This window comes from Myxocyprinus asiaticus, chromosome 39 (genome assembly GCF_019703515.2).
Source record: "Myxocyprinus asiaticus isolate MX2 ecotype Aquarium Trade chromosome 39, UBuf_Myxa_2, whole genome shotgun sequence".
NCBI lineage: Eukaryota > Metazoa > Chordata > Actinopteri > Cypriniformes > Catostomidae > Myxocyprinus > Myxocyprinus asiaticus.
In genome coordinates, this window is record NC_059382.1 from 37,861,722 (window position 1) to 37,884,832 (window position 23,111).

At 36.2% G+C, this 23,111-nt stretch overlaps 1 protein-coding gene across 10 annotated transcripts in view; it reads right to left on the reverse strand.

The window, feature by feature from the left end:
* Positions 1-896: 896 nt before the first annotated feature.
* Positions 897-23,111, reverse strand: part of LOC127429484 (phosphatidylinositol 4,5-bisphosphate 3-kinase catalytic subunit beta isoform-like) — a 96,644-nt gene continuing 74,429 nt past the window's right edge. For 6 of the 10 annotated variants that reach the window (XM_051678508.1, XM_051678503.1, XM_051678504.1 and 3 more), the window contains 10 exons: positions 21,743-21,886; positions 21,521-21,620; positions 17,453-17,643; positions 12,721-12,830; positions 12,543-12,621; positions 7,600-7,767; positions 5,805-5,928; positions 5,507-5,652; positions 5,283-5,415; positions 897-2,708 (listed from right to left, as the gene is read on the reverse strand). In XM_051678508.1, coding sequence (XP_051534468.1) covers positions 2,577-2,708; positions 5,283-5,415; positions 5,507-5,652; positions 5,805-5,928; positions 7,600-7,767; positions 12,543-12,621; positions 12,721-12,830; positions 17,453-17,643; positions 21,521-21,620; positions 21,743-21,886 — 1,327 coding nt within the window. In that variant the 3' untranslated portion in view covers positions 897-2,576. Of the gene's footprint in view, positions 2,709-4,919; positions 5,034-5,282; positions 5,416-5,506; positions 5,653-5,804; positions 5,929-7,599; positions 7,768-9,458; positions 9,523-12,056; positions 12,181-12,542; positions 12,622-12,720; positions 12,831-17,452; positions 17,644-21,520; positions 21,621-21,742; positions 21,887-23,111 lie in introns of those variants that run through there. The other 4 variants (XM_051678509.1, XR_007895297.1, XR_007895296.1 and 1 more) reach the window with 4 other exon arrangements.

Below are 23,111 nucleotides of genomic sequence, written 5' to 3' on the forward strand. Positions count from 1 at the left end.
CCGACGTGGTCTTCTGCTGCTCCCATCTACCTCAAGGTTCAATGTCTTTGTGAACTTGTCCCACAGCCTTCATCGGATCTTCCCCAAATTTTTATCAGATCATCTTGAGACCCTGTTTGCCCAATCGCTGTCAAAAGCTTTTTGATAGAACAAACTGTTTTCTTATAATGCATCAACGAATTCAACAGAGAGTACACTAAACAGTAAGTGAGGCTGTATCTCAGCAATGCTTTGTCCTAAGGAAACAAAACTTGATATGCTTCATAAGGTGATCTGAGAGTACATGCAAAGTTTGGTGACAGTGCCACCTCTGGGTCAAGAAATAGAAATAAGAAATTTGAACAGTTTTGCCTTAAATCATAAGGGTTGGTGTTTATGGTTCGATGAAATCGGCCATATTGCTTCTTCACCATTTAAAATTTTAATATAAAGTGATGCATCTTTGATGCACTTTATCAGATTTAAAAGGAAACTTGTATGAGTCTTCGACGTCATGAGGGTACCTGAGCAGTTTGGAGACAGTGCCACATAGTGGTCAAAATGCATTGTCAATTTAAACAAAACTTTTTGTTTATCATTGCTTCCTTTTCTAAGTCTTCAGACAAAGGTGGGTAGAAATAAAAAAATATAATTTTTCATTCAAAACCTGCATGAACAACAACAGAATCTCAATGTCTTTGTGCGCTGACTAATTGTTGTTTATATTTGGCATAGTGAAGAGCAAATTACCCCAAAACCTGCGTTAGAAAACAACACTTCAATCCATAATATTACACAGCTCCGAAATGTAGCCTAGCTGACATTTCAAATACCGTGCACCTGCGTAATCAGGTATAAATGTCATATAAGGCATTCGAAGCATTTCTTCAAAGCAAAATGAAATCAAGAAAGAAACATGAAAGAAAACAACTTTAATAGTATTTCTATGAAATGGTCAAGACAGAGCAAGCCTGTATTTAAAGTTTCAGTGAAATCAAAGGTCCGCAGTATGAGCGCGCGCGCGCGCACACACACACACACACACACACACACACCTTCTCAACACACACATGCACTCATTATAGTTTATGGTTGTACATTACATTTGCATACTGCACCAGGTCAAAAAGAGGCATCAAAACATCCTATATAGCAGGGCCAGTAGACATTCGAGTAACATGCTTGAGTATAAAATTTCATTTAAGACACAAATCTTAATCTTATATTCTCATATTCCGGCATCACAGCACAGGAAATGCATGAATAATTCTCTGAAAGTTGGTCCTAGAATCTTTGCATTGCTCCTAATAATCTCATTACATCACAGTACATCTTTCTTTTCATTCTCTCTTTCACAGACACACACTCGCTCAATGTCCAATTAACATGCACCGTGCATCTATACATCTCCAGTTACACTGCCAGTAACACAAGCAGCAATAGAGACACAAAGCATGTTATCAGTAGTAGAAAGCTACGATTATTACTGTCTGTGCTTTAAAATATAGGCAAACATCAGTGATTACTACTGTGCTATCTGTAGACTTGGGCACCACAGCTAGACCTTCACTACATTTTTGGTCATCTCTGTCTTCTGTGTTGATTTTCGGACTAAATGGGCAACTTAAATCAGGAGCAACAGAAATGTGTGATTTCTATGCATTCTACCATTAAATTATGGGCTTGACTATGATGCCATATGATGCAGCAAGTTTCGATTTTATGGCTAGCTCTGAAGAGAGAAGGGGTGGTTGGGCATTGGGGGAAAACCCTCTACATTGACAAGTTTGTTCACTAATGATCCTCAGCGACATCTGTGTGTGCAGCCTTCCGATATTTTTGATTACAGCAATTTGTACTTTACTAATAAGCAGCACTACGGCATTTAGGAAGAGTGCTTAACCATTAAAACAATTAAAACCCATCAAATATTTATACATATAGCATGATTCCAGTGTTTTGAAGACTATTTCTCTTAATAAAGTAGTATAGCACATACAGTTACAAACAAAACGGAAAGTCAAAAAGTTTCTTAAGCAGTGAGGCACACGTTTTCCCCAAGTCAGATTGGTCTGATAAGATGCACTTCCTCTGAGCTTAAGCTCTGATTGGTCGATTTTTAAAAAGTCTCAAGTCCCAGTACATTAACAAGGCTGTACAACGATATCTCATCATGTCTGGAAGGCCTAAACCGGTCTTGTGCTATCAGACTGAATCATGTGGTTCAGAACTCCCCCGGTTTCTCTCAGTTAAATATTGTTCATTGATTTTCTCAGTGGAGGAAGAAAAGGCAGAAGTTCTCTCCTTTGTTCCCTTCTTAAGGCCATTACATCTGATTCCACCAGGTTTCATTAGGTCCTACTGTGGTCAGAAGCAGTTCATATATCCAACAGAATGTGTAAGCAAAGTTTTTGGTTCCTACAGTAGATCTCTACACCTTCGAAGATGTTTCCGAACATTCAGATCCATCGGTTTGGACCATATATTGTTGTATACTGTAGATCATTAATAAGCTGTTTTTCATTGTAATAAACAGTTTTACATTTCCTGGTGTCCCCTGTCTTCAGTTTGGAGCCAAATGTCTGTGTTTGGTTGGGTTAGGAAGGGTGAGCCACATTGTGAGCCATCCAGTTGACTTTTGTGGTCCAACTCTCCCTGAGAGCCTCGTCAAACTTCTGCCGGAACTGTTTAAGAGCCTCCTCATCAGTTTTACCTAACGCCAGAGAGTCCTGGAGAACATACAAACAGCTGTTGTTATTGACTAGTTCTATTGCAAGCCCCTTCAACATTTAATGACATGCCAGATCTGAATGATATGTTTCTACAACTCAATTTTAACTAGTTTTGCTCATTTTAATTTGAGCAGTGGAATTACTACTAGTTAAAATGCTAATTCTTGATATTAGTGAATGCATTTGGACTAATAAAAACATTAATTCCTGATTTCAAAATTGACATCTTTACTCACGGAAATACCCATTTTTCATGTCAAAATTTTATTTCAAATAGTGAAAAACATTATTGATGTCTGTTACTGCATTTTCACTAGTAAAAATTCACAGTTATTAATAACAATAATTCACACCTGTTAAAAACAATTAAAGATATCTATAATTAATTTATTACAAGTTGAGATTCCATTTTCACATGTCAGCTATGTACTTTTTACTAGTAAAAATAAGTCAGTAATTACACTGTTACCAGTACATTATCCATTCCTGATATCAACGGTTGATTCTAATGTGATTAGAAGTCAATTCGGCTTGCCACAGATATCTGAATTTTCAGATATCTGAAATACCAAATCTAACATGCTGATACACTGTGCATTTATAGATATAAAAAAACAGCATTTTCACTTTACTTGTAATTCAATCGTTGATCTCAGGAATGTATAATGTACTGGTAACAATGTAATTATTGATATCAAAATGTATTTTTACTAGTAGGTACATAGCTGGAATGTGAAAATGGAATTTCAACTTGTAAGAAATTACAGATATCTTTAATTGTGTTTAACAGGTGTGAATGATTGATATTAATAATTGTCAATTTTTACTAGTGGAAATGCAGTAGCAGACAATAATGTCAATAATGTTTTTCACAATGAAGAATGGGTATTTCCACAACTAATCACGTCAATTTTGAAATCAGGAATTAATGATTTTACTAGTCCAAATGCATTCGCTAATATGAAGAATCAGCATTTTAACTAGTAGTAATTCCACTGCTGAAATTAAAATTTGCATAACTAATGAAAATTGAGTTGTAGATACCTATAATTCAGATCTGGCATGTCATTAAATGTCAAAAGGGCTTGCAATATTTTTGATAGTGCAAGTGTAATTACTGATATAAAAAATTTGCATTTTATCTAGTACAAAGTGTTGTAATTGTTGATATTTTTTAATTCATCTCCTGCATGTGATTAAAAGTCAATTCAGCTTGCCATACAAAAATGTCTATTTCTGCAAATGATGACATCAGTTTTTATATCAAGAATTTTTACTAGTGCACATGTAATTACTTATATCAAAAATTAGCGCTTTTACTTAATTCCAGTAATTCTATTCCCGATATGATAACTTTGCATTTTAACTAGTGAAAATTTTATTGTTGATATCTGTATAATTCATCTCCTGTGCGATTAAAATGATTAAAGTTAATTCGGTTTACCATAAGATATCAATAAATTGAGGAGTAATTAAAGATTTCCAAAAATGCTTTCTTACTAATTAAAAAAACATTATAGATATCTGAAATTACAGATATAAAAATTAGCATTTTTACTAGTTTAATTCAATTGTTGAGATCAGGAATAGACATCTGCACTAGTAACAATGTGATTATTTATATAAAAATAAAACCAATATTGTAAGAAGTACATAACTGATATTTGAAATTGAAATTTCAACTAGTAAGAAATTAATTATAGATATCTGTAACTGCATTTTAAACAGGAGTGAACGTTAGACCATTACTAGTAAAAATGTAGTTACAAATATCTATAATAGTTTACGTCAAGAAGTAATGTTTTCACTAGTGTAAACCTTATTGCTGATATCAAAAACAAGCATTTTCACTTCTAGTCATTCAATTCCTGATATAAAGATTTAGCATTTTAACAAGTGAAAACCCGTATCATACATGTGATTAAAAGTGGAAAGGGCTTGTGATTCTAGCACACTGCTTAAGATTAAGAAAGGGGAGTGTTTAAAATGCTCCTGATGGGTGTGTTTCACTTTCCACAAAAGGACCATATAAGAAAATGAAAGTAGTCTATCCAACTGGTGCGCTGTATTCCAAGTCTTCTGAAGCCTACGAGAGCTTTGTGTGAGGAACAGACTGAAAGTTGTGTTTTTATTCACTGAAAACATTGCCTTGTTTTGAAAACATTACTGCAGCTCTCAAATCTCATTCATGCTTCCACATGTTCAAACCTGGCACATTCACATTACTCAAGAACCAAAGAAGTTTGGTTCCAAAGCAGTTTCATCTCCTCCTCTTCCTCCTTCTATGTTCTGCTTGTATAATGACAGTGCCAGGATGGTGTACTAAGATGGGAGGCAAGATTTTCAGTGGAAAACGGCTTAAATTTTGGACTATGAGATTTAGACTTGGAATATGGACCACTTTTATGATACTTGTCTGTACAGTTCTTTTCATTTCAGTTACAATCACTTTCATAGCATGGAAAAGAGCAGCATGGACATTCTTCAAAACATCTCCTTTTGTTTTCTACAGGTAAAAAACAGTGGTTTGGAGTGACATATGGGTGACACTAGGTCTGTGCGTCCGTTTACCTTTAAATACTGGATATCTTTGACAGATGTGAGCTCCGGCAGGCCTGCTGTGAGCATCAGAGCAAACAGTGTGATGAACAGATTTCCATTCCTCCTCAGAATCAGATAGGCCTCCTCACAGTACTGCCGGAAACTACACACACAGTCACACACAGATTATGTTAGATCAGTGGCCTGTATCATTAAAAAAAAAAGACAAAGAGAATGTTTCCACCGTCACTAACTTTCCAAATTTCTCTGTGTTGCCAGTTTTGCCCTGTTGAATCACATGGATGAAGTCGTGTGTGAGGATGAAAGGAACGCGTTCACGCTTGATTCCAAACTTGGACTTGAAGTTTCCCAGGATATGGCCAAAGTCTATGTGGAAGAGCTGCATTACACACACACACACACACACACACACACACACGCACGCACATTAAGTTCCAGTAAAATGAAAATTTCTATCAACACACACATGACAGTGGTTTGAGACCACATAACATTGTATGTCTTCACATTTAGAGAGCTTCTGACACCTACCTGACCTGTACTGCGAACCATGATGTTGTCACTATGGCGATCACCAATGCCCAAGACGTAGGTGGCAACACAGTAACCGGCACATGATAGTGTGAACTCCTCGATGGCTTTGTCCAAAGCATCTCTATGTCAACACATCACATCACCAATCAGTTTTGATGCAACAGCAGCTATATTTAATCCAAGTATTACACTGCTGGATATTTTTATGAATCTTAACCAATAATATTACATTTTATTCATATCACCAGGAACTGCAAGGATGCCAGAATAAGTGTGGCCTATAGTATTATTAGTAGATCTAACAGTTAAATCAAACAACAGTGCCCGCCCACTTTTTCAGCCAACTTGGTTTCAGAAGTATTTTTCACATTACATCAAAGGAATATTCCGGGTTCAAAACCAGTTAAGCTCAGTTGACAGAATCTGTGACATAATATTGATTACCACAAAAAATAATTACGACTCATCCCTCATTTTCTTAAAAAAAAAAAGCAAAGATTTGGGTTACAGTGAGACACTTAATGCAAGTGAATTGGGCCAATTTTTTAAAGTTAAAATACAAAACATTAACAATATACATGTAAACATGATTTTAGTGTGATAAAATCACTTACTAACGTTTTCTTGTCATGATGATGTAATGTCAACAAACCCTAAAATGACTGTAAAAATGAAAATTGAAACAACTTTACAGCTGAAATAATACACGAGTTTTAACAGAAGAATTAATGTAATGTTATAAAATTATAAACTTCACATTTCAACCTTTAAACCCTCCAAAAATTGGCCCCATTGACTTCCATTGTCAGTGTCTCACTGGAACCTCCATTTATTTTGCTCTTTTTTAAGAGAAGAAACCAGTCGAAATTAATTTTTGTGGTAAATTATGCCAAAAATAGTGGAAGTAAATGGCATGACAAATAATGGCACAGATGGTCATTGTTGATTCAAATACAGTACTTTGCTTAAATGTAAATGCTAATCATATTTTATTCACTTACAAATTGCTAAATATTACAAATGTCAAGGTACATAACTTCAATATTTCACAACATTCTTACTGTTTAGGCCCAAAATGTCTCAAATGAAATGTATAGCCAAAAACATGGATTAAAACGTACATGAACAGTCTCTTCTCTGTAGATTACCAAGTGGTGACACAAGCTGTCCGCGGTTTCAGATGATTCACGAATCGATTTGCAAAATGAACAGTTAAGCTTTCTGAACGGATTTTACTGATCAAGAGATTTAACTCAAAAGTTTCTTTAGCAAATCAGTTATCACTGTCAATAATGCCATTTACATTTACAACTGTTATTTTTAGCTTTGTTCAGTCACAGCAGTACCAAAAGGGTCTGGAGAAATGTACCAGAGTAAAAGTATACATTTTCTCATCAAAACGTAGTGAAGTAAAAGTCATCAGAAATATTTGTACTCAAGTACAAAGTACAAATATTCAAAACATTTACTTAAGTACCATAAAAAATATTTGTACTTCTTTACTATATATTTCTGTATGCATATACCATCAATTTACAACCTCGGAGCTTGTGGTAAGTGTGTCTTTAAAGGTTTATAAGTTAGCATGAAAAAAGTGAATGGGGTTTTTACTTTTGAAACTCGACTGTTGTGTTCTGTGGGCATTGCTGATCTATTGCACTAATGCTAATTTTGTTTCTATGGTAAAAATACAGCACAACAACAATGTAACAGTCATTACACAGGTGCTTTAGAAACATGAAAGTATTAGAATAATGTTAGTGTTATGGAGCACCGTTCGTAAGGGACTCACCCAGAGTTCTTGTCTTTGAGCCAGTTCAACAGAGCGTCTTTATTGAAAGCAGCTGCGGCGGCCATGTTGCTGCTTGTTTTTTGGATGTTAGCAATTGTATCGGCTGAAGAGACCACCTCAATCAGACCAGAATGATCTCCTGTTGCCAAGCAACCATAAGGCACGATTCTACAAGAGATAAAATATGAGGGTACTTCATCACTTGAAAAATTACCACAGGAATATTTGGCTTCAACACACATTAAGCTCAATCGACAGCACTTTTCTGGTAATATTCATTACCACAAAACATATTTTCAACTCATCTTTCATTTATATAAAAAAAAAGCTGAAGTCACGGTTACAGTAAAACACTTACAATGGAAGTGAATGGGGCCAATCCAGAAACGTTAAAATTAGGGCTGTCAATCGATTATTTTTTTAAAATCTAATTAATGACATGGTGTGCCAATTAATTAACCACAATTAATTGCAAATATAAATATTTGCTGAGAAAGCCCCTCAAATAACAATAATTCAATATATAATGACGAAATAATTATAAATAGTCATATTAAAATAATTACAACAATATATATATATATATATACACAGTATATTATTAAAAATATTTAGATAATTAAAATGCTTACATTATTGTGGCAGAGAAGTGAAGCATTGATAAGACAATGCAAAAAGTGGTTTTAGAATCCAATGTATTGTTTATTACCATATTATTGAACATAAGACAATCACTGGCATACAGTTCACAGTAATCCATTTTGCAAGTGAATCTGTCAATCAGTTGGAGATTTATTATGAGGGCTTGTTTAAGGATGTGTCAATATACACATGCGTCAGACGGATGCTTTTAGAGCGTCTCACTTTGGTTGCATCATAAACATACCATTTTTAGGTTGCTGTGTCAAGTTAAACGTAGTTTAACACTTAGAAGAACACGTCTTGAGATCCCGTCTTTACTTCAGATTGGCGCTCATCAAGCTGTGTTTTGAATGCAAGAACACATGCTCGTGTTGTGCTGTCGGTGAGTGTGGTTTGTTCTCTGTATAAGCTGCACGTTGCCTATACAGCTGAAGTTTCACTAACTGCCTCCTGGAGAAAACAGGTGGTAATTCAAGCTTGAATTGCTGGGACATGATTAATTGTGTTCATTTTTTAATGTGTCATTTTTAAGATAATTAACTGCATGGAATTAACACGTTAAATCGACAGCCCTAGTTAAAATACACATTGTTTCAAAAGTATAACCACAAGACATAAACATTATTTGACTAAACATTAGTTTGTGATAAAATCGCTAACCATATCAGTTTAGAGTTATATCTAATATTATACCTTTGTTGTCATGACAACACAATAATGGTAAACCCTATCAGCAATATTGTCATACTAAAATTGTGTAGAACAGTGATTTTATCACACTAGAATCATGTTAACACGTATCATGTTTACATCTTGTAGTGAAACTTCTGAAACAGTGTGCATTTGAATGTTTATGGATTGGCCCCATTCACTTCCATTGTAAGTGACTTACTGTAACTGCGATATTTATATAAACAAGAGACAAACTGACTTCATAAGACTTCAGTGTTTTAATCCATGTCTTCAGAAGTGATATGATAGGTGTGGGTGAGAAACAGATCAATATTCAAGTCCTTTTTTTTCAATAAATTCTCCACCCTGCCCAGTAGGTGGTGATATGCACGAAGAATGTGAATCGCCAAAAAAAAAAAAAAATAAGAATGTGAAAGTTTCTCATCCACACCTATTATATTTAACATGGATTTAACCACTGGAGTCGTATGGATTACTTTTATGCTGCCTTTATGTATTTTTTGGAGCTTCAAAGTTTTGGTCACCATTCACTTGCATTGTAAGGACCTACAGAGATGAGATATTCTTCTAAAAATCTTCATTTGTGTTCTGCAGAAGAAAGATATCATGAGTGTGAGTAAATGATGAGAGAATTTTTATTTTTGGGTGAACTATCCATTTAAGAGCACTCAGAAACACTAGAGGGAGCCATTTCCATGTTTTACTCTTTACCTGTGTCCTTACCCGAAGTGACAATAGAGCAACAGGTGATAAAAGGATAAAAGTGCTCATTTAAACAACATTAAACATTGTGTGTTCTGATTGGCTGTGATTGTGTCATGCCACAGCATTTTCACCGTCAGTCTGGACAGACAAATTACTTGTTGCTGGAAACGTGTCACATGCCTGTTTAGGACACTAGTTTGCTAGTTTGTTTGGTTCTCCACATTCATGGTATTGACTGAAGAATTAATTCTAGATTTATGTCTCTAATGCAAAGTAGACTGTCTTGTGTTAGCAATGTCAGAATCTAGTTTCAAAAATTAATTAGAAGAACAAATTATACTTATTATTATGTCTGTTTGAGTGTCTAGTAATGAAAAAAGTCAAAAGCATTTTGATTGGCTTGTGCCCTGAAACATATCTAATAAGCTAGATAACTTGCAGATAAAAAATATTAACAATATGAATGAAGAAAATATGAAATATCAACAGTGTTTACTGGAGGGGAATTAATAAACATGAGAATTTCTTCTGACATTCTGTAGAATTTCACTGTTTGCCAAAATGTGAATCAGTCAAATTCCACTCTGTATTCTGCTTTGCAACTGGGTTATTTCATGTCAATTTAGCCAAATTTCAGAAACTTCCCTGGCTGAAATTTTTGATTTTGTTAACACCTTTTCTGAAGAAAGATAAACATAAATGACAAAGAATTATTTATTGAGTAATCCATTATTTTCTAGAGGAGGGTCAAAATTAAAAATTTTCACCTATGATTGGAGTCAAACTACAGGTAAAAACATAACCTTAAGAAATCCCAGGAGATCAGCAGTTACAGAAATACTCAAACCAGCCCATCTGGCACCAACAATCATGCCACAGTCCAAATCACTGAGATCACATTTTTTTTCCCCATTCTGATATGATTTATGTGAACATTAACTGAAGCTCCTGACCCGTATCTGCTGCCACACTATTGGTTGATTAGATAATCACATGGATGATTGTTGGTGCCAGACAGGCTGGTTTGAGTATTTCTGTAACTGCTGATCTTCTGGGATTTTCACACACAACAGTCTCTAGAATTTACTCTGAATGGTGCCAAAAACAAAAAACATCCAGTGAGTGGCAGTTCTGCAGACAGAAACACCTTGTTGATGAGAGAGGTCAACAGAGAATGGCCAGACTGGTTCAAACTGACAAAGTCTACGGTAACTCAGATAACCGCTCTGTACAATTGTGGTGTGAAGGATATCATGTCTGAATGCTATTCTGAGATGTGGGTTGGCGCTGTTTTGGCGGCACGAGGGGAACCTACACAATATTAGGCAGGTGGTTTTAATGTTGTGGCTGATTGGTGTATGCCAATGGTGTCCAAAAATGGGGAAAAACATTGAGTCAACCTTCTTTTTAGAGTGCCAATAACTCCAGAAGGATTAAAGACATCTTCATATCATTTTAGATTCTGGTTCAGAACAAACTTTCATTTTTGGGCCCTATATTGTTAAATCCCAGAGTGATGGGCTCTCAAAATGGAGGTATGTGTAAATGGTTAAATTTTACCCTTTTACCTTGGCCAACAAAAAGTTCTTAAATACAAATAATGTTGAAACTAGAAATGTCCCTTTATGTATTCACATAAATCAATAATGGCATTAAATCAATTTTGACATTATTGATTTATGTGAATAAATTTAGTTTTGTGTTTGAACTCATACCATTGGCATATAATGAAACAAAAGGTGCTGAAATCAACTGATTTTAGTAATAGACCAAAATATCTCTGTGTAAGAATTCAATAATGACGCTGCCACATTTCTAATCTTATTTTGTTTACCTGTAGTTTTGCTCCATAACAATTAGGCAAAAATGTAAATTTTCTTCCCCTTCTACAAAATAATGAAATAATAAGTATTGGTGATCCATGGCATTTAATATTTGGCTTTGATCATCATTTATGCATTTCTTTTACCAGTAAGAAAAATTGAGCTGGGGACCTCTGGTTACGGATGGGCACGTCTGAAGTGGGCCAGATGGAAAAAATCTTTGGGCCAGAATGTTTTTGTTAACGAAAAGCTTCTATCTGCAGATATCATGTTATAGTAGGCCTATAATATTTGTTCATTAAATAAATAAAAGATCTGTGTTTATAGGTTTCATTTTTTTATCATGACATTTTTCACCTAGCAGGAAATAAAAAAAATAAAATAAAAAAAAGCAGGTTACTTGAGACAAAAATAAAATAGACTAAAAAGTGCTTTCAAAATGGGTAACAATAAGAGTAAATCAGACTGATACAAAAAACAAATACTGAACAGTAAAGTTTGTTATAGATGCAATAATTTAAACTTGGACTTTTCAAATCAAATGTTTTCTTGAACAATTTAATGAACAGAACTTTTCTGTTTCTCCGAACTCACAATTTTCTGTCGTCCATGATTGTAGTTCTTTAATCTTCACATTCCATCAAAATGACAGATAATGATTATTTGTAGTGCCAACCTCTGAGAGCGTCTAAAAAACATGGCGCTCCTACACAAGACACTAAAAAAAACACAGAGACATGGTGCGTCTAGCGCAAGTTTACATAGGAAAACAATTGAAAAATGGCACGAATAGACACCAAATGCGTTCGGTGTGAACAGCCCCTAAGAAAACTAACAACCTCACACTGGCCACTGGAAAAGTCAAACGGGACGATTTGTAACTGATCTCAAGTCACTTTAATAATAACAGGTTTATCAATCTGACAAGATTTGATGATTTGAATTCAGTGATTGTTGTGAGGGATACGATCGCAAAACATTATGGACCCTGTTTTGTGCTGACCACTTGTGCTCAGATCACCCGGGATGGGCGGTAGTACCAGGTGTAAATGAGGTCACACACATACACACTCACTCTACCTGAGGTCCAGATTGGCCTCCTTCCACAGCAGATCCATCAACCTCAAGATCTGCAGAGTCAACATGTCCTGTCTCAAGTCTGAGAAAGATTTTTAGAAATGAATGTTTCATTAAAGTTTTTATTAACTCATTTGTTTGCAATCATCATTGCATTTCATACAACCCATCCGTCACTCACCATCTCCATTTTTGAAGATGATCCCCAGTGTATCTCCTCCCAGCAGCTTGTTATTGTAAACGATCCAGAGGGGTTTCATTTTAGAGTCCATATACCTGCATCTCTCCACACTGCCAGAGAAAGACAGAGAAACAGAGCTTGAAAATGCTTCTAATCATGCTGATTTGAAGTAATAAGCAATGAGAGGCAATGCTATACAGTGATTTTACCGCTTAGATGTGATGAAATCACTGTAATGCGAGGACTTGAGTGGCTTTTATACAATGGCGGCAACAGCACTACGATAAAAGACACCAATGTTCAAAATAAAATAAAAATGGACCCCTTTACTTTCTTCATCCTGGTCTTATTTTAATGATTCATTAGTGCTTGTTATCTAAAATCAAAAAACAAAAAGCTCATCTTCGTAATCTTTCGTCAAAATGTATTAACATGTTCTTCCTCTGAAACAGCTTTCCTTTTCTTCCGATGTCACAAAACCTTATTTTTTAAACCTATCCCTGCCAACTACCAATCACATGAGACCGCTTGTCACAATCTAGTCAATTCCCAATGGATCAAATCAAGTTTGGACTTTCAGAAAAACAGCAGTAAAACAGTTATGAAAGCCATTTCATGTTGACTTTAATAGCAACAACAATATAAAAATGATCAGAATAAACAATTCTTCCACCAATTTATAAAGTTCATTAGCCCAATTTGGCATAATAATACAGAATTTTACTGATATGTGGTCACAGGTCCTATGTGTATTAGAGGTAGACCGATATATCGGTTTTTCCGATTAATTGGTGCCGATAATTGCTTTTTGGATATATTGTTATCGGAAATATCTATGGCAATAGTTGCCGATTGTTTTTTCGTAATTTCAAAATAAGAGTCTCTGGTGTGTTTCGGGCTTGTTCATACCTAAATGTCTTGCTTTATGCACCAAATCTTCATTTTTTTCTGGTTACTTTGGGGGTTTTGGTTGAACATTAAAATGGATCTGGGATTTTATTTTTTTAGGACTCACTGTCTGTGCCCATCTTAGTAAGGAAAGAATACGATTTCTTTCTTTATTTTTTTTTTACATTAGATAAATCAATTTGAAAAACTATCGAATCGGTTATCGGCCTTTCCACCACCTTAGTTATTGGTATCGGCATAATCCACTATCGGTCAACATCTAATGTGTATATTGTAAAAATTCAAGGTTTTTTGGTAAGTACAGTAACTTAGTTTTGGGGTCAAGGTTCAATACGATTTCGGTATAGCAGGGAACAAACAACAAAGTATCAGTCTTGAATTTATTTTTAGGGCTGTCGATTTAATGTGTTAATTCAGTGCGATTATATATATTATATATATAAAATTTTTAATGACTGCTGTAATAAATTATGTTCCTATCATTGAAGCAACTATAGCTTGAAGTACCACCTGTTTTCAGCAGGGGGCATTAAGTCAAATTACAACTGTATAGGCAACACGCAGCTGTACAGACACAAACCACACTCAGGCTTGCTTGACACTAGTGACAGCACAAGATGAGAACGTACTTTGGTTGGAGTGCAATTTCGAATGCAGGAATCTTGAGATGTGTTTTTCTAAGTTGCAAACTACGTTTAAAATGACATAGCGACCTAAAAACACAACCAAAGTAAGATGCTCCAAAAGCATCTGACATGTGTGTACATTGATGCATCATTAGAAATTATAATGTCTATCTTAAACAGATTGATGAATTCTATGGCAAAATAGATTACTGAGGACTGTAGGCCAATGATAGGCTCATGTTCAATCAAATGGAAAAAACGCCACTTTTTGTGTTGTATAATCAATGCTTTACTCGTCTGCAACAATGATGTAATACATTTTAATCTGAATTATTATATTTATAATAAACTCAGCAAAAAAGTAACGTCCCTTTTTCAGGACACTGTATTTTAAAGATAATTTTGTAAAAATCCAAATAACTTTACAGATCTTTATTGTAAATGGTTTAAACAATGATTTCCATGCTTGTTCAATGAACCATAAACGATTAATGGACATGCACCTGTGGAATGGTTGTTAACACACTAACAGCTTACAGACGGTAGGCAATTAAAGTCACAATTATAAAAACTTAGGACACTAAAGAGACCTTTCTACTGACTCTGAAAAACACCAAAAGAAAGATGCCCAGGGTCCTGCTCATCTGCATGAACGTGCTTTAGGCATGCTGCATGGAGTCATGAGGACTGCAGATGTGGCCAGGGCAATAAATTGCAATGTCCGTTACTGTGAGACGCCTAAGACAGCGCTACAGGGAGACAGGAAGGACAGCTGATCGTCCTCACAGTGGCAGACCATGTGTAACAACACCTGCACGGGATCGGTACATCCGAATATCACACCTGCAGGACAGGTACAGGATAGCAACAACAACTGCCCGAGTTACACCAGTAACACACAATCCCTCCATCAGTACTCAGACTGTCAGCAATAGGCTGAGAGAGGCTGGACTGAGGGCTTGTAGGCCTGTTGTAAGGCAGGTCCTTACCAGACATCACCAGCAACAACGTCGCCTATGGGCACAAACCCACCTTGCTGGACCAGACAGGACTGGCAAAAAGTGCTCCTCACTGACGAGTCAGGGGTTATGGTCGGACTCGCGTTTATCGTCGAAGGAATGAGCGTTACACCGAGGCCTGTACTCTGGAGCGGGATCGATTTGGAGGTGGAGGGTCTGTCATGGTCTGGGACGGTGTGTCACAGCATCATCGGACTGAGCTTGTTGTCATTGCAGGCAATCTCAACACTGTGCGTTACAGGGAAGACACCCTCCTCCCTCATGTGGTACCCTTCCTGCAGGCTCATCTTGACATGACCCTCCAGCATGACAATGCCACCAGCCATACTGCTCGTTCTGTGCGTGATTTCCTGCAAGACAGGAATGTCAGTGTTCTGCCATGGCCAGTGAAGAGCCCGGATCTCAATCCCATTGAGCACATCTGGGACCTATTGGATCGTAGGGTGAGGGCTAGGGCCATTCCCCCCAGAAATGTCTGGGAACTTGCAAGTGCCTTGGTGGAAGAATGGGGTAACATCTCACAGCAAGAACTGGCAAATCTGGTGCAGTCCATGAGGAGGAGATGCACTGCAGTACTTAATGCAGCTGGGGGCCACACCAGATACTGACTGTTACTTTTGATTTTGACTCCCCCTTTGTTCAGGGACACATTATTCCATTTCTGTTAGTCACATGTCTGTGAAACTTGTTCAGTTTATGTCTTAATTGTTGAATCTTATTATGTTCATACGAATATTTACACATGTTATGTTTGCTGAAAATAAAGCAGTTGAAAGTGAGAGGATGTTTCTTTTTTTGCTGAGTTTATTTATTATAATTATTTAATTATGACTGGACAGTCACGTGACGCCATGCGAGAAGCAGACGTGTGAGAGACAGCTCTGCGCACTTTGCTAGTTTTTTAATTATTTTCATGTTATAACCGGTGAGATTCGATACATGGCGTTAATGCACACGTTTTTCTTTTTTCTGTTTGTTTTGTTCAGGGGAAGTTCGGGGTTTGATTGTTGCATTAATGGGGAATGTGGTCTGTATAATCTTGCTTTTGACACACAATTTTTTTTATATATTATATCAATATGTCAAATGTTAATGTGAATGGATTATCTCTCTCCACGTGGAATGTGAATGGGTTGGGGCACCCCATAAAAAGAAGGAAGGTTATCTCTTTTCTTAAGCGTAAGAAATATGATATAGTGTTTCTTCAAGAACTGAGTTACAGTAACAATTCTTATTGTGAACTATGTATATGATTTGTTCAACTAAAAATAGTTTTTTTTTTTTTTATAAATATATTTTATCTTATATAGTATAATTATTTTTTTTTAAAATAAGGCTACATCATTATAATTATAATAAACCCAAGACATAAGCAATGCATTTTCTATTTGTTTTGCGGATTAGCTCAGCACTTGCACTGATCACTCCATTGTTATGTGTTTAAGGAAAATTAGAACTAAAATTAAGTTGGCATTTCTGCAGCAATAGGTAATCCTGGCACTAGTTATTGCTATAGCATGTAATAGAATTTTTTTTATTTTTTATTTTTTTTTATTAATTTTGAGCAATTCCCAGCTATGAGCACATTACTTTGGTTTGTACTTTTAAATGTTACTTTCTCCACTTGGTATATTTCCAGGATTATCTCAATCTTTGAAATTGAGGGCTCTGGTTTACACCAAGTTTTAGTGATCTGTTTTAAAACTTAAAACATGATTATGTTCATTTGTACGTCTCTTTGCGTTTCTGTGACAGCTGAAGGGCATGTATAGACAAAATCATTTAGACAACATTTTCACTTCGCTGAGCGGAAAAACTTTTCTTTGCAAAGTGCTTTAGAAAGTAACTTAAAAGTAATTCATAATGTGATTACTTTTTCAATGAAGTAATCAGTAATCTAAAATTTCAATTTTAGAATCATAATTAGTAATCAGCAATGGATTACCTTTTTGAGTAACTTTCCCAACACTGATGTCAAGCATGTATATGTAATCATTCGTACCATTACCGAAAGCCCTGTATCCCTTCGGTTCTGCATGGATACATGCACCATTGCAGCCTTAGCATACTAGCCATTTTAAAACGTCTTAGAACATGGCTCAACCAACCAGATTTATGAGCCAGAACTATTCATTTTATACTTTGCAAACACTCAGAACAAGAACAAAAAGATCTTACTTGACTCCAGCGAGCAGGACATTTGGATTGAGGGGAGAGTGCAGGTCAGAAAGTGTCTCAATAAAACCCGTCTGCCTAAGGCACGTCATCATGGCCTCTTTAAGATGAGCTTCTTTTGTCTTGTTCTTGATTTTTATGGTGCCCAGTTTAATCAGCTCATTCACTGCTTTCAGCTTACTGAGAGCTTCAACCTACAAAATACCAATTACACAACACTGTATAAGGTGAAATTCCATCTAACAGATCTTACACAGTTTGCAAAGGCCACTCTCTGCCTTCAAAACAATCATGCAGAGCTGTCATTATTCCAGATTTAACAGATGCCAACAGACATTGCTGGTTGAAGGTTTTGGCTTTCAGCTAACACTGACTTGAATAGCAGCATTTTTTTTTCTGAATGGCATTTTTATTGACAATGAGTCAAGAGGAGTTGATTCACTCTGAATGAATCATTTTAGGACTTTAATTCTGACATTCTTGTGAAATGTTTATCTATCCTTGCCCCCAAGCCTTGTGTGCGAGAACGGTTCCTCATCATTTAAGCAGTTTGTCCATGTCTGGCATTTGATCTTGTTACTTTTGTGACTGTTTCCCCAATTAAAAATGTTTCTTAGAGAGAAAAAACAAAAAACTAAAACTGAAGACCCTTCTTTCAATCTTTCATGGCATGCAATTGCTTAAAGATCTGGGCAGTTATAATCAAACTACCACAGGTTTTGTGTTGTCAATCGAATCGCTAAAGAAAAGAAGTCAGCTGAGAAAGTGACACAGATGTTTTCCAGTTGAACTTTTTGTAGCACGTCGTAAAAGTCAGCTACAGCGAGACCAACACAACAGTCACAACAACAACATGGAAAATTTTACAGCCACATGCATTTCTTACATTCTATTAGTGTTGATTTTGGTGCAGATCAGATGTATGCTATCTGTTGTCCTTATGGTGATGTCCGAAGGCAGAAGACAACAATTTGCTCCTGGATTGTTCAAACTATACAAGCTCTGCTTTGCATACCTTTCACCCTTACAATCTCTGTGTAAAGCTCAATAACGTTTAGATTGATGAGGGATCTCGTTATTAAATAGATGATTAAGAAAATACATGGTTTGTCTATATTTTCCTCGCGATCGTTGGTATTTCTTTTCTAGATATGGAAACAGTTCTGTCATTTGCTTCAGGCTGCATATTCAATAAAAATCATGCTTTCTGTCTTATTCTATGAAGGTAATCCACATGAGATCTGTACAACAAGTTGTTATAACCACTTGATGAGAACTAAAAGTAATATATATGCAGAAGATAATGTGTAATTTGTCATGTTTACATCCTGCATTCATAGCGCTAATGCTAGCATGCTAACCTTGGCCATAGTATGCATCTGTAGCCCGCTTTTATTGTATTTTATGATGGCATGTGTGAAAATAGCCCACGTAAGACCATGAAAAAGTTTTTTTTATTAGAAAAGTTTTATTAAAGAAAGACATTTATTGCTAATGCAATGATTGGTGTTGGGTGATATACATTTACATGTATGGTATGAGTGTTACTATGGCAGACAGATAAGAGGATTGGTCAATGGACAAAACAATAGTAATTAGAGACACATCAATGCGTCAGAGGTGTGAATGGTTTACAGACTGCTGATCCGTCCAAAAATGAACATTTCTAGCATTCTTCATGTGTCTCTGCATTCCAAATGGGATAAATTAGCCTCCGAAGGTCACTTCGAAGGGAGAACAATCATGATAGCCACACTGTAAGATAGCTTCATACAGAATTTCCAATCAAAATTAATTAAAAAGTAAGTTTGGAATAAACTATGTTTGAGCCCCACACCTTTCAGCCCTCCAAAGCTCTCACAGTGGATGATAAAGTCTGCAAAGGGAATAGAGCATAGGAATGATAATTTTTGAACAAAACACACCCACAGTGTTGTTGTTGCTCTTCTTCTATGCTTTGTGTTGCGTTCGACTTCTGGGTTAAATCAGGGCATGTCAGGGCATATGAATGTTAAAATCTGTTAAGGTAAACACAACTTTTTATTTTATCTACAGATAGTCAGACGTTTACATACACTTAGGTTGAAATCATTAAACTTATTTTTTTAACCACGCCACAGATTTCATATTAGCAAACTATAGTTTTGGCAAATCGTTTAGGACTTTGTGCATGGCACAATATTTTTTCCAACAATTGTTTACAGACAGACTGTTTAACTTTTAATTGACTATATCACAATTCACCTCCACAAGTCATACTTGGGAGCAATTTCCAAACACCTGAAGGTACCACGTTCATCAGTACAAACAACAGTATGCAAGTATAAACACCATGGGACCACGCAGCCATCATACCGCTCAGGAAAGAGACGCATTCTGTCTCCTAGAGATGAACGTAGTTTGGTGTGAAAAGTGCAAATCAATCCCAGAACAACAGCAAAGGACCTTGTGAAGATGCTGGAGGAGACAAGTATCTATATCCACAGTAAAACAAGTCCTTTATTGACATCACCTGAAAGGCTGCTCAGCAAGGAAGAAGCCACTGCTCCAAAATCACCATAAAAAAGCCAGACTTCAGTTTGCAAGTGTACATTATAATTTTTAATTTTATTTATTTATCACACATTATACATTTGCACATATACAGTGAAATTCTTTTTTTTTTTCACATATCTCAGCTAAGCTGGGGTCAGAGTGCAGGGTCAGCCATGATACAGCGCCCCTGGAGCAGACAGGGTCAAGGGCCTTGCTCAAGGGCCCAACAGTGGCATCTTGGTGGTGCTGGGGCTTGAACCCCTGACCTTCTGATCAGTAACCCAGAGCCTTAACCACTGAGCCACCACTGAGCCACCACTGTCCCTAATGGGGACAAACAAAATGGCCATAATGATCATCGTTATGTTTGGAGGAAAAAGGGTGAGGCTCGCAAGCCTAAGAACACCAACCCAACCGTGAAGCATGGGGGTGGCAGCATCATGTTGTGGGGGTGCTTTGCTGCAGGAGGGACTGGTGCACTTCACAAAATAGATGGCATCATGTGGAAGTAAAAATATGTGGATATATTGAAGCAACAAATCAAGACATCAGCCATGAAGTTAAAGCTCGGTCACAAATGGATCTTACAAATGGACAATGATCCCAAGCATACCTCCAAAGTTGTGGCAAAATGGTTTAAGGACAACAAAGTCAAGGTATTGGAGTGGCCATCACAAAGCCCTGACCTCAATCTGAGAAAAAATATGTGGGCAGAACTGAAAAAGTGTGTGCAAGCAAGGAGGCCTACAAACATGACACCAGTTCTGTCTGGAGGAATGGGCCAAAATTCCAGCAACTTATTGTGAGAAGCTTGTGGAAGGCTACCCAAAACGTTTGACCCAAGTTAAACAATTTAAAGACAATGCTACCAAATACTAACAAATTGTATGTAAACTTGACCCACTGGGAATGTGATGAAAGAAATAAAAACTGAAATAAATAATTCTCTCTACTGTTATTCTGACATTTCACATTTTTCAAATAAAGTAATGATCCTAACTGACCTAAGACAGGGAATGTTTTCTACGATTAAATGTCAGGAATTGAGTTTAAACGTATTTGGCTAAGGTGTATGTAAACTTAAATTAAAGTTAAACCCTAATGCTAAGAATGTTATAGAAATAATACAGAGAAAGATTTTTTTAAATCTTTAAAAAAAAAAAAAAAAAAGTATATTTAAGTTCAGATTAATAGGGTTATGTTAGCCTACTACAGCCTTCAGAATGTGAATTTGTGTGTTTTGTTTTTTTCCTAAAATAAAATGTCCCCTTTCATTGTAAGTGCCACACTGTAACCTTGATTTTTCTTTTCTTTTTTAAAGAAAAGGGGGGATGAGTTGTGGCAACATTAATTATAATGAAACCTGGTGCACATGGATACCAGAACATTCTGAGGACATACACCAAATTTCATCAAATTCTAACTAAGAAATCTTGGAAATTCACCATCCTGATAATCATCTTTCAAGAGCTTTAAGAGATCAAGAGATCTCTGCCTGAAGTAGATACAATTAAAAGAGAAGCAATGACATTGCACCTGTTTTTTGAGAACTTCTATGTGCGGGATGCTGCCTCGGCAGTACGCTTCCAAAATCAGAGCGAAATGAACAGATATGGCTGATATGTGCATCTCAGACCTGTAGCAGACAAAAACACACATAATCTCAAATCATATGCTTTAGCCAAGCATAAGCCTAATGAAATGCCATGTGCACTTAAGTTTTTAAACAGTCATGCTTCTTTACGTGCTTTCACTTGCCTGAGATGCCAGAAGAGGAAATGGCCGATCTTGCGGCTGCTATGAGCGCGCTCCAGGAGGAAACGGCTGAGGGCACAGTCATAGTATGGCTCATAGCGCAACACCTGAACAAGCTGCAACAAGTACTGCAACAGCTCGTCATCACTAACACACAAAGAAACAAACATTCATGATTTCAGCTTTCACTGAGCACAGTGCTTGGTCTAGAGCAATGCATCTCAAACTTTTCATGCCAAGTACCACATCTTAATAAATCTGAATTTGCAAGTATCACCTAGTCTCCACCAATGTAGTGTTGCAGAGTATACCCTAGTGTAGTGTTATGGTACTATAGCTTCAAAATACCAGTAAGTTTTATTGATTACATTTTGTGATTACAATATTCAAGCCACATTCAGAGGCATATAGGAGTCAGAACACATGTGACCACGTTGTGTAAATATAAATCCGTCCATGAGATGATCTTAATACCAGGCGTAAACAGGATTACAAGTGAAAGAAATGTGAGCAACAGAGCAATTGTCCAGTAGTTGTATTAAAACATTGTGCTGAATGCAGTTTTTCTAAATCAAAAACGTTTTAAGCTTGCCTTCAGGAAATTGAGCATCTAGATCAGTGATTCTCAACTGGCAGGACGCAGGTCTGTTCTGTTAAGATTGCAAAACAATGCGAAATGCAAATAATAAAATGTAACTAACCATATAATTGCATATAGCTAAGATAGAAAAATAAGAAGTACAGGCTTATCAACTATTAGAAGAGTTCACATATCTTTTGTTGTTGAGGTCAAAGGCCATGCCCATGCGTCCACTCAAACTCTGTGGTATTTTGGTGCAAATTCATCTGTCTTCAAAATAGACAGATGACAAAATAGCAAACAAGAACAAAACTACACAAGGTTAAAGTTAATAATACAATAACATTAAAGACAGGTTCATGGCAAAAAATACTGAGAATATTTTTCTTATTTTTACCGTAAAAATATCTAAACATCCTTAAAACAAGAAAATATTACTTGAGAAGCAGAGTGAAATTAGATCTTGTTTTCAAAGAAATCTGACCTAAACTTAGTGAAGTTTATGCTTAAAACAAGAAAAAACTATTTGCCAATGGGGTTAAAAAAATAAACCAGTTTTCCTTTTGAATCAAGCTTTTTTCTTATTATTTTAAACATAAACCACACTAAATTTGGTTGGATTTCTCAGAAAACAAGATGAAGGGCCCCATTTTAAGAGTGCTAAGCACAGCGCAATGCAATATGTCATACACGCAAAGGCGAAATTGTGCGCGCAAAACACTAATGCCCTGGGTCGAGTGCAATTTAATTCTGAGGTTCTTCTCCGGTTATTGCAGCGACTGCATCCTATTA